Genomic DNA, 12,752 nt, shown 5'->3' with positions numbered 1-12,752 from the left:
GCATATAGAATAGATATATCCATCCATCCATTATCTACCACTTTATCGCGGGGGGTGCTGTGCATATCTCAGCTGACATAGGGCGATAGGTGGGGATATATATGTGTATATATGTATATATACACATATATATGATATCAACTTTAGCACAATAATAATAATAATAATAATAATAATAATAATAATAATAATAATAATAATAATAATAATAGCCTCAGTTGTAATCCTTCGAGGTCAATCTGGGATCCAAACTGGTGACCTTCTAGCTGTGAGGCGACAAAGCTGACCATTGTACCACCGTGGAGCCCAAAATAACCACGCGCTGAGTTTCAGGCTGCAGAGATATTCAGCTGTAACATCACACCGACACATGTCACATACTGTACCTTTAATAAACACACGAAGAAGAGACGTCAGAATCACAGACTCCGCCCACAGCAGAGAGAGAGAGAGAGAGTCACACACACACACACACACACACACACACACACACACACACACACACACACACACACACACACACACACACACACACACACACACAGTCCTCATCACCAACATAACAAATCCACAGAGCTTTTAAATACATATTTTTCAGCCTATGCTTCTTTTAAGACTCTTTAATGTTTGTAAATCATCTTTACATCTCCTTAAAATAATATATATGAATAAATTATTTGTTTTGTAATTGATTAGATTAAAAAAAACTGACTGTGACACAATCAAACCACAGGATTCATGAGGTTTTGTCAATTAAACCATATTTTATTTACACTTTTATAAACGATCTAATGATTCATACAAAAATTCATACAATGCAAGGTTAGTTTTGTTTCAAATATCATTCTATCAACACAGATATGTACATCTATAGTCTGCCGTTACAATTGATTTGCCTCAGGTGCACTGTGGAGTCAGTATGAGTGTTTCTAATGCCATGCTAACTTGTATCATTGACTTGCGCTAGCCATAGCATCAGCAAACTCGGCAACTAGAAGAACTGAATGAAATTTCTTGAAAATGTCTCCAGACGTCTCCATCACACCGACTGAGCTGGAAAATAGGTCTAATGTTCAAAATTCAGAACTATCACTTTAAACACAGAGTTGAACTCACTGATCCTGAAAGAACTCCAGTTTATTTGAGTTTACAAAACTCTGCTGTGACTCCAGGTGAAGAAAAAAGTCGAATTCCAGCATAGAGAGGCTGAGAAAACCTGGTCTGGACTCTGTGGATCAGAGTCATGGAGTCAGAGACTCTGTAGAAGGACAGAAGACCTGCTCTGTGGTCCAGGTAAACTCCCACTCTGGAGACGACAACATCTGAGACTTTAGTGAAGATGCTGTTGTGAAGAAACCGACAACTGTTTTGATCACAAAATAAAACCCAAGATTTGTCATTGAATCCAAATAAACCCCCTGATCTGCTGATGTTCTTGTACGTCACTGCTACATGAACTCCTGCTCCTCTCCACTCCACCTCCCAGTAACAACGTTCACTCAGACTCTCTTTACTCATGACCTGAAAACACAACCAAGCAGTGAATCTGTCTGTGTGATCAGGATAAGACTGAGCTTCATTCATAAATGTCACTTTTCTGTTTCCCTCAGATAAAAACAGACGTTTGTTTGCTGTGTTTGGATCCAGTTTGATTTCCTGTGAATATCTGAGGAACTCAGCTCTGGTCTTTGGTTCTGGTCCTGGTCCTGTTCCTGGTCTTGGTCTTGGTCTTGGTCTTGGTCTTGGTCTTGGTCCTGGTCTTGGTCCTGGTCCTGGTCCTGGTTCTGTCAGTAAAACATCTTCTTCAGCCACAGCCAGTGAGATGTTTGTCCACGTCTGGGTCAGGACGTCCTTCAGTTGTCCTCTGAGCTTCACCACAGCTGCTGTCACGTCCTCAAAGTGTCTCAGAGGACGGACGTTGATGGTGGACGAGTGTGTAGATGGACTGAGTGCTGACAGTGAGCCGTAGTTGAGGAGAAACTGGTTGTGGTCGTGTGTGAGTGAGAGCTGCTTCAGTTCAGCTTCTCTCTTCTTCAGCTCAGTCTTCTCCTGCTGAAGCTTCTTCTCAGCGTCTCTGACTCGACTCACTTCAGTTTGCTGCTTGGATCTGATCTGCTGCTCCACCTCAGAGCTTCTCGTCTGCAGGAGATTCATCATCTCAGTGAAGTTCTCCACTGTGTCGTCCACAGCTTTATCAGCAGAGACAGTGAGGTCCTCCTCCTGCTGTTGAAGCACCTTCACGTCTCTGTCTATGTCCTGGAGTCTCTGCTGGACTTCTTCTTGACTCAGATCCAGTTGTCTCTGCTTCTGCTTCCTCTCTGCTGCAGCTGTGACTGTGTCGTGGTCTTTGTGTTGGTCCACAGAGCAGAGATAACAGATACACTGCTGATCAGTGCGGCAGAACATCTTCATCACCTCGTCATGATGAGGGCAGATGTTCTCCTGGAGGTTCTTGGAGGGCTCCACCCGCTTGTGTTTCTTTAACGGAGGTGATTGAAGATGAGGCTGGAGATGTTCCTCACAGTAAGAGGCCAAACAAACCAAACAGGACTTGAGAGCTTTCAGTTTCCTGCCAGTGCAGACGTCACAGGCCACATCTTCAGCTCCAGCATAGCAGTGATGAGCAGGAGCAGCGTGGAGTCCAGTCTTCTTCAGCTCCTCCACTAACTCTGCTAACATGATGTTCTTTAACAGTTCAGGCCTCGGTGTGAAGATCTTTCTACACTGAGGGCAGCTGTAGATCCTCTTCACGTCCTCTGAGTCCCAGTGGTCTTTAATACAGTTCTTACAGAAGCTGTGTCCACAGTTCAGAGTCACAGGATCCTTCAGAAGATCCAAACAGATGGAACAAGAGAAGCTTTCTCTGTACAGACGAACTCCTGCCATTTCACCAACGTCTGACTTTCTCTGCCTCAGAATTAGAACAGGTTTGAGCTCTGAACTCAACAACTCAACAACTTCACCTGTTGGCTCCTCCTCCTCCCATTGTCAAACTGCAGGTGTGAGGGGGAGGAACCAGGAAATAGCAGGCGGAGCCACTCCCACTTTGACACGGAGTGACCTCTGTTCCAAGATTTGTTCTTAGTGACACTCCCTGTGTGTGTGTGTGTGTGTGTGTGTGTTCTTTGGTGAAGTGAGAGGAAAAGTTACAGAACATGATGATTCTCTCATTTACAACAATCCTTCCTCCTGTCTCTCTCTCTCTCTCTCTCTCTCTCTCTCTCTCCCCATTATCCAGCCTTTTTGCTAAGCCTTCTGGGTAGTTGGCGTCCTCGTTATGTCTCCCCGTCTCTAACCATGTCTCTGTCTTCATGCTCAGCTCACTTGTCCTCACTCGTCTCTCCTTGTCTCCTGGATCAGTAATGGAGGCTCATGCTGGTTCTGATGTGAACAGAAGACTCAGTTCAGTGAATCCTGAATCACAGATGTGTTGTTAAACTTCATTATGTCACTGATAGAACTTTGTTTGTTTGTTTGTTTTGGACAACAGGAAGTTTTTCCTTTATCTTGACAGCAGGGGGCGTGGTCGAGCTGTCAAAGCTGACACGTCCTCACCTAACATCACACCCATCTGAACTGGTTAGACCTGGTTAAACAAGGTCAAGGGAAAACTTCCTGTTGGCCAAAACAAACAAACAAAAAAACAAACAAACAAACAAACTAACTGTGTGATTGTCTGATGTTTCCATCACGTTAAACAACACATGAACAGTGTCGTGGTTTGAGACCCTTGTGTCACATGTTCTGCTCGTTATAATCTCATAAAGTCATTTAGATGATTTGAAGAATACTGAGTCTCTTAATAGAGAACAGTTATTAAGCATCTTCACGTCTAACAATGACTTCAAACTGAAATGACTTCACGACTGAATGAAACACATCTTTGTTAAAGTCTTCACTTCCACACAGTCACTGTTTAAAGCAGCTAACGTGAAGAAAAACAGATGTTAGAAAGTGTTTGAACACATTCAAAAGGTTTTAATTCACAATGAATCTCGTGTATATTTTATTCTTTATATATCTACAGCATTTTCATGAATGTTACTTTGTTACTCTGACAATAAAGAATCCTTTATTGTCAGAGTCAAAGCTCAGCGTCTGCTGCTTCACTCTGAGCCACTAGGTGGCAGCATGAGACAGTTTGTCCTTCATCTGAATCAAATCTGTGTTTTTTAATCAGATTAAATCTGTTTTTGATCTCTTTGATGAAGCTGAGAAATATAATTATACTATTATATATATAAGTATAATATATTACTACTGTGTGATTCTGCTGTGCAGGTTTATAACAATAATAATAATAATAATATTATAATATCAACAAATGTGAGCGACATCTTATTCTTATATATAAAATATCGCACATTCACATTTTCATGTTATTACTTTCAACTCTATACTTGTATTTTATATTGTTTTTATATATTTGTTTATCTTTCATGTCTTCATAAACGGTCATTTTCTTTATACATTTACATGTATAAGTATATTATTTAGTTAACAGTGGAATGATACAAAAAGTCCTATTTAAATAAAGTTTGATTGATTCAATCCGAATGTAAAAAAATTAAAAGACATAAAACATATGTTTATAATTAAGATAATATTATAAAATAAAAATAATAAAGTGTTCAGTTTGAGACAAGAGTTGAACATCATGATAATAATAAATAAATACAAATATAGCACGGTATTTCAGAATAAAAGCATCTGTTTTCTGTCACAGAACTATTTATATTTGAAAAGAAACAAAGATTACATTTAATGATGTGACAAATATAATGTCATGGTTCTCAAACTGTGGTGCGTGAGCGCCCTCTGGTGGTACTTGAGGGGAGAATCATGACTACTGTTTCAACTGTAGTCAAAAATTACTATTATTATTAATAATAATAATATTAATAATAATAAATTATTTCATGTTAATTTAATAGGGAAGATTATGTGAGGAAGACACACACACACACAGGGAGAATCTCCAAAGGCAAAGGTGAGAGCGCTATCCACTACACCATTGGTTCTCAAAGTGCGGCCCGGGGGCCAATGGCGGCCCGCAGAAACATTTCAACATCACAGTGTTTCAGTTCAGTTAGCCTGAGCTAACACAGTGTTTCAGTTCAGTTAGCCTGAGCTAACACAGCGTTTCAGTTCAGTTAGCCTGAGCTAACACAGCGTTTCAGCTCAGTTAGCCTGAGCTAACACAGCGTTTCAGCTCAGTTAGCCTGAGCTAACACAGCGTTTCAGCTCAGTTAGCCTGAGCTAACACAGCGATTCAGCTCAGTTAGCCTGAGCTAACACAGCGTTTCAGCTCAGTTAGCCTGAGCTAACACAGCGATTCAGTTCAGTTAGCCTGAGCTAACACAGCGTTTCAGTTCAGTTAGCCTGAGCTAACACAGCGTTTCAGTTCAGTTAGCCTGAGCTAACACAGCGTTTCAGTTCAGTTAGCCTGAGCTAACACAGCGTTTCAGCTCAGTTAGCCTGAGCTAACACAGCGTTTCAGTTCAGTTAGCCTGAGCTAACACAGCGTTTCAGCTCAGTTAGCCTGAGCTAACACAGCGATTCAGTTCAGTTAGCCTGAGCTAACACAGCGTTTCAGTTCAGTTAGCCTGAGCTAACACAGCGTTTCAGCTCAGTTAGCCTGAGCTAACACAGCGTTTCAGCTCAGTAAGCCTGAGCTAACACTACGGTTGCCCTTAGGTGCAAAACACCACACAAATCACAAACGCAAAAATGTTTTCGTGTTTTCTGCTTTTGTGTTTGCGTTGTGTGATTTGTGTTTCCGTTTTGAGTTAATGTTTTTGTGTTTTTTGATTTGCGTTTGTGTTTTTGCACCTCAGGGCCACCGTATTACACAGTGTTTCAGTTCAGTTAGCCTGAGCTAACGCTGACACTGACTGTGACTTACAAGGCAATTAATGTGTGACACGTTCACTACAGCTAATGCTAATGCTAAGTTCACCAAAGTGAAATTAAACAAGGGAACACTCTGTGTGTGTGTGTGTGTGTGTGTGTGTGTGTGTGTGTGTGTGTGTGTGTGTGTGTGTGTGTGTGTGTGTGTGTGTGTGTGTGCGCGCTCTTTGTAGAATTTGTCGTCCAATTAAAGCCTCGCTAGGTTTGAGTTTTTCCGTTTGTGCCAAACCTTCGGCTCACGATCGTCACTGCAGATCCAGCTATCGCCAAATATTTACTCTGTTGTTTTTTCTTTTCTTTTTTTTGGGGGGGGTGGTTGGTCCTCTGGGTCCTGTATGAAGACGCCAAAGAGAGGAAACAATAGTGGAGGAGGAGGAGGAGGAGGAGGAGGAGGAGGAGGAGGAGGAGAGAAAAGTCATCATGAAACATTGTGAAAAGGCCTCAGCGGAGAAAGAGATCGAAACTCACATTACTCTCAGTTCAAGGTGACCCACAGATTTACCCCAGACACTTTCAAACCACTACAGCCAATAATAATCTAATCTATAACACACACACACACACACACACACACACACACACACACACACACACACACACACACACACACACACACACACACACACACACACACACACACACACACACACACACACACACACACTCACTGTGCATCATCACTTCTTCTTCTTCTTCTCTGAGACAAACACACAGATGTAGTTATTTAGTCGTCAAACATCTGTCTCCATGACAACAGCTCAAAGTTCAGATGCTGTTAATATTCTTTAATGTACACGATAAACTTTAACTTCGTTCATATGTTTCTATATTCTACTTTTTATTATCTCTATCTTTACTGTCTTTGCTGCCGTGACAATAGAAATGTCCTCACTGTGGGACGAATAAAGGACTCTATTATCTCAGCTTAACTTATCTCAGTTTATCTTATCTCAGCTTAACTTAACCCTGAACTAAGAGCCTAACCCTGAACCCAGTAAAAGTCCTTTAAAGTTGTGAGGATCAGACAAAATGTCCCCACAAAGACAGATGTGTATGTTTTTTTTTGGACCTCACAAGGATATGAGAACACACACACACACACACACACATTCTTGTACTTGCTGCACACTGAGGACCAGCATTTCCACTTTATAAATCAACACAATTACAAATATCTACTTCATGAATGACAGTCTATGAAGAACTACTGGGTGCAGTACCATAACATGTCTGCAGGTGGAGCCCCAGAGCAAAAAGTGTGTGAAACACCAGGGCTGGAAAACTGGGTTTTTGTACCAAATTGAGGATCTGTGTTAAAAACAGAGTATAACATGTTTACAACATGAGGAAGTGATTTAAATGTAAACAAAGTGAGGACCGGACAAAATGTCCTCACTTTGTAAAAATGTCCTCACTTTGTTGGTTAAAAACCCCTCACTGGTCCTCAGTATGCCACAAGTACAAGAACACACACACACACACACACACACACACACACACACACACACACACACACACACACAGTAAAGAGTCAGGATCAGGTGTTTTGACCTCAGGGTTGAAAGGTCAACGTGTAGATGCTGCAGCTTTGTCTTCAGATAAACTGCTCCTCCTCCTCCTCCTCCTCCTGCTGCTCCTCCTCCTCCTCCTGCTCCTCCTCCTCCTCCTCCTCCTCCTCCTCCTCCTCCTCCTGCTCCTCCTCCTCCTCCTCCTCCTCCTCCTCCTCCTCCTCCTGACTCTCGCCCCCTCACATCGTTAGCATTTAGATAGTAGAGAGCAGAGGAGCTTGGGTAATAGGCTTTTCCTCTGCACTCCCTCCTCGCTCCTCTCTGCTCAAATCAGCTGAAGTAAGAGGGATTAAATCAAAAGAACAACAGTGATGATGACGATGATGATGATGGTGTGTGTGTGTGTGTGTGTGTGTGTGTGTGTGTGTGTGGATCACGCCTGATGGAGTGTGAGCTCATTAACTCAGGCCTTGACAGAATTGATGTTAGAGGTGATTGGAGATTATCACATTTAGGAGAAACTTCATCCCCTCATCGCTGCTGCTCCTCCTCCTCCTCCTCCTCCTCCTCCTCACTGCAGCTGCCCATGACTCCATCCTCCTGGGTGTGTGTGTGTGTGTGTGTGTGTGTGTGTGTGTGTGTGTGTGTGTGTGATCTCCTAATTCTGCTTCATTTAAACTTCATCAACTCTTCCACTGGACCGGAAACAGAGAAGAATGAAAACAGCTTGTGAGGAAACTCTCTTTTTCTTTTTTCTTTCTCCCTCGCTCCTCTTTTGTTGTTCAATCACACACACGGACACACACACACACACGCGCGCACACACACACACTCATGAATATAGACACCTGCTCAGTCGTGTTTGTGTCGTAAATAAAGTTGAAGCAGAATCAGGTTTATCAATGATAATAATAATAATAATAATAATAACAATTTAGTGACAGATTCATCCTCTCATTCAAACACTGAACTACGGTGGCCTTCACGCAAACTGAGCTCACTCACCTTTTTTTTACGTCACTGTTGATGATGTAGCGCCCCCTGTGGCAGGAAACAGGAAGCACAGTTTTATCCTCTGTGGACGAGACACAAATCAGACAAATGTGTCAAACGACTCGTCCGCTCATCGTGAAAGAGTGAAGACGACGCTAACATGTCCACACAGAGACAGGACACTGCAGATCCTCTCCACCAGGGGGTAGCGTCAGGATTTAAAGTGACAGTGAACTCCGTTTGAATCCTCGTAAAATATACAGCTCTATACTGTATATTTATACTTTATATACTCTATGATTAATTACAATTACTTCATTTATTCGGTTGTTGCATTTTATGACACAGGTGTAAGTTACTTTATCATATTTAATTCATATTCTTCTTATTATATACACATATATGTATGTATACACATACATACACACATATATAGGTACACGTGTATATATAACGATCAAAAACTATATACACTGAATGTATAAAATTATATAACAATATTTTATATTTTTTTATATATAATATATATATATATATTTAAAATATATAAAATATAAATATAATATATATATTATTAATTATATAAAAAACGTATTATAATTATATATACAAAACCATAAAACTATATATACACATATATAAATATATATATACACAAATATATATATGTGTGTGTGTATATATATATATACACATATATATATATACATAAATATATATATGTGTGTGTATATATATATACACATATACAAATATATATATACATAAATATATATATATGTGTGTGTGTGTGTATATATATATATACACATGTATATATATTTATATACATGTGTATATATATATACACATATATATATATACATAAATATGTGTGTGTGTGTATACATATATACATTAATATATATGTGTGTGTGTATATATATATATATATACACATATACAAATATATATATATACATAAATATATATATATATGTGTGTGTGTATATATATATACACATATATATATACATATATACATACATATATATGTGTGTGTGTGTATATACACACATATATACATATATACATACATATATATATATATATATATATACATAAATATATATATATACATAAATATATAAAACAGTAGGTAAGTATATTATATATTATATATATATATAAATATCAGATGTTTCACTGGTTCATTGAAGCGTGTGAACGTGTGATGACGTTAAAGGTTATTCTGTATAATCTGTGTGTCGTTGTCGTATCACGTGCGTCTCTAACGACACGTTAGCGACACGTTAGCGACTCGTTCAGACAGAACAATGTGAACCAGTGATTGATGACCATAAAAAAAAAACGAGAGCAGAGAAAAGATGGAGGTTTGATTGTTTGTGCAGACACAGATTAGGAGAAGTCAGGATAATCCTGCACACACACACACACACACACACACACACACACACACACACACACACAGTTTCTCTCCCCTGGGCTGAGGCAGTAAATGAGATTACTGTATTTAAATGACTATGGTAATGGCGAGCATGCTGCCGGGCTCCTGCAGGAGCAGGGATTTCTCCTCTGCTCATTGTTAGCAGTTTTGCAAAGTGCCATCGTCCTGCTCCGCCTCACAGTGGGGATGTCATTTAAAAGACATTTCTCTTTCTTTACCTCCCTCACTCCCTCCCTCCATCACTGGCTTCTTTTCATGCCGTCGTGTTCACCGTCAGCTCGCTGTACCAGCCCCCCCCCCCCCCCCCCCCAGGGAGGGAGTGTGTGTGGGTGTGTGTGTGTGTGTGTGTGTGTGGGTCCAGACATGAGGTGAATATTCCTCATTGTGCAGAGATTGGACACGGTTTGTCTGTGTTTGGACGACGTAATCCAATCTATGTTTGTAATGAAGTGTTGCTTTCTCTCTGGAGACACACACCATGTGTCACACACACACACACACACACACACTAATGATTATTTACATAATCCACGAGTCGTTTGGTCCAGAAAATGTTTGTCAAAGCTGTAAATGATGACGTCCTCAAACTAAAATCATTCACTTTTTCAGGGTTTCCTTGTTACACATTAACACTGTTGCTGCTGCTGCTGCTGTTTAATACATTACATTTAATGTAATTTAAAAGTTTCCTTTATTGAATGATAAAAACTTCTGCTCCTGGTTTAAAGCTGAAGGAAATCTGTGCAAAAATGATCACGTGTTGATGCTTTAACCACGAGGTGAAATCTGTGAGATTTATCCACAGAGAGTAAAGTCAGTCACTGGTTTAACTCACAGACCACGTGAATACGACGTGAATACGACGTGAATAAGGCGTGAATACGATGTGAATTTGACGTGAATACGACTTGAAGACGACGTGAATAAGACTTGAAGATGACGTGAACACGACGTGAATACGACGCGAATACGATGTGAATACGACGCGAATACGACGCAAATACGAAGTAAATATGACTCGAATACGACGTATTCACGTCACAATTATATATTGTTATATAATTTAATACATTCAGTGTATATAAATACGACGCGAATACAATGTAAATACGACGCGAATACGACGTAAATACGACGTAAATACGACGTAAATACGACGTAAATACGGCGTAAATACGACGTAAATACGATGTGAATAGGACGTGAATACGACGTGAATACGACGTAAATACGATGTGAATAGGACGTGAATACGACGTGAATACGGCGTAAATACGACGTGAATACGACGCGAATACGACGTAAATACGATGTGAATAGGACGTGAATACGACGTGAATACGACGAGAATACGAAGTGAATACGAAGTGAATACGAAGTGAAGACGACGTGAAGACGACGTGAAGACGACGTGAAGACGACGTGAAGACGACGTGAAGACGACGTGAAGACGACGTGAATACGACGTGAATACGGCGTAAATACGACGTGAATACGACGCGAATACGGCGTAAATACGACGTGAATACGACGCGAATACGACGTAAATACGATGTGAATAGGACGTGAATACGACGTGAATACGACGAGAATACGAAGTGAATACGAAGTGAATACGAAGTGAAGACGACGTGAAGACGACGTGAAGACGACGTGAAGACGACGTGAAGACGACGTGAAGACGACGTGTCATTCCACAAATAATCAAAATACGCTTCAAATTCACAAAGACATGAATTCATGATCGTTTCTGCAGAACTGTGGTTTTTACAGTGTTTAAATCCAAAGAATCATCATCATCATCATCATCGTGCTTTAATTCACGTTGAATCCTGAGTTCACGTCTTTAAAGGATGAGTGGAAAGATGCTGAAATCACGGTCATTAATGCGTGATTTTAACTATATTTACTTTTTCTGCCATTTTCATTTATTCCAACAGAAAACAGTGAATGATGCGTCTTCACGACATCGTTTATGATCTTTAAATGTTGACACAGTTTAACATCACTGATATTATATTATCATCTAAATCAGGACTGTCTTTCACTTCCTGTTGATCTATGTTTACATGAGAAAATAAAGATCAAATAAAGAAGAGACAGAGATGTTGTGATGTTGTGATGTTGTGATGTTGTGATGTCTCCATGATTTATCTCTCTGTCACACAGCATTTCATCATGGAAGGTTTTTATACTGGTTCCTCCTCATCCTCTCTCTCTCTCTCCTCCCTCACTCTCTCTCCCTCACCTCGCTCTCTCTCTCCTACCTCTCCCTCACCTCTGTCTCTCCCTCTCTCTCTCCTCTCTCTCTCCCTCTCCTCTCCTCTCACCTCTCTCCTCTCTCTCTCCCTCTCCTCTCTCTCTCCTCTCTCTCTCCCTCTCCTCTCTCTCCTCTCTCCTCCCTCTCTCTCTCTCCCTCACCTCTCTCTCTCCCTCTCCTCTCTCTCTCTCCTCTCTCTCCCTCTCCTCTCTCTCCCTCTCCTCTCTCTCCCTCACCTCTCTCTCTCTCCTCCCTCCCTTTCCTCTCTCTCCTCTCTCCTTTCTCCTCTCTCTCCTCTCTCCTCCCTCTCTCCTCTCTCTCTCCACCCTCTCTCTCTCTCTCTCCTCCCTCCCTTTCCTCTCTCTCCCCTCTCTCTCTCCTCTCTCCTCCCTCTCTCTCTCCCTCTCCTCTCTCTCCTCTCTCCACCCTCTCTCCCTCACCTCTCTCTCTCTCCTCTCTCTCTCTCTCTCCTCCCTCCCTTTCCTCTCTCTCCCCTCTCTCTCTCTCTCCTCCCTCTCCCTCACCTCTCTCTCTCTCCTCTCTCTCTCTCCTCCCTCCCTTTCCTCTCTCTCCTCCCTCTCCTCTCTCCTCCCTCTCTCCTCTCTCTCCTCCCTCCCTTTCCTCTCTCTCATCT

At 41.1% G+C, this 12,752-nt stretch overlaps 1 protein-coding gene across 1 annotated transcript; it reads right to left on the bottom strand.

Annotated features, from left to right (window-relative positions):
• Positions 1-1,137: 1,137 nt before the first annotated feature.
• On the bottom strand, positions 1,138-2,886 carry LOC310928722 (tripartite motif-containing protein 16-like; the record flags this gene model as incomplete). Its single annotated transcript, XM_083891362.1, has 1 exon — positions 1,138-2,886. One exon carries the CDS (start codon positions 2,884-2,886, stop codon positions 1,138-1,140), a length of 1,749 nt encoding a protein of 582 aa, XP_083747488.1.
• Between the last annotated feature and the right edge of the window lie 9,866 nt (positions 2,887-12,752).

This window comes from Microchirus variegatus, assembly GCF_963457635.1.
Source record: "Microchirus variegatus genome assembly, chromosome: 1".
Lineage (NCBI taxonomy): Eukaryota > Metazoa > Chordata > Actinopteri > Pleuronectiformes > Soleidae > Microchirus > Microchirus variegatus.
This window is presented reverse-complemented; position numbering and strand designations above follow the sequence as displayed.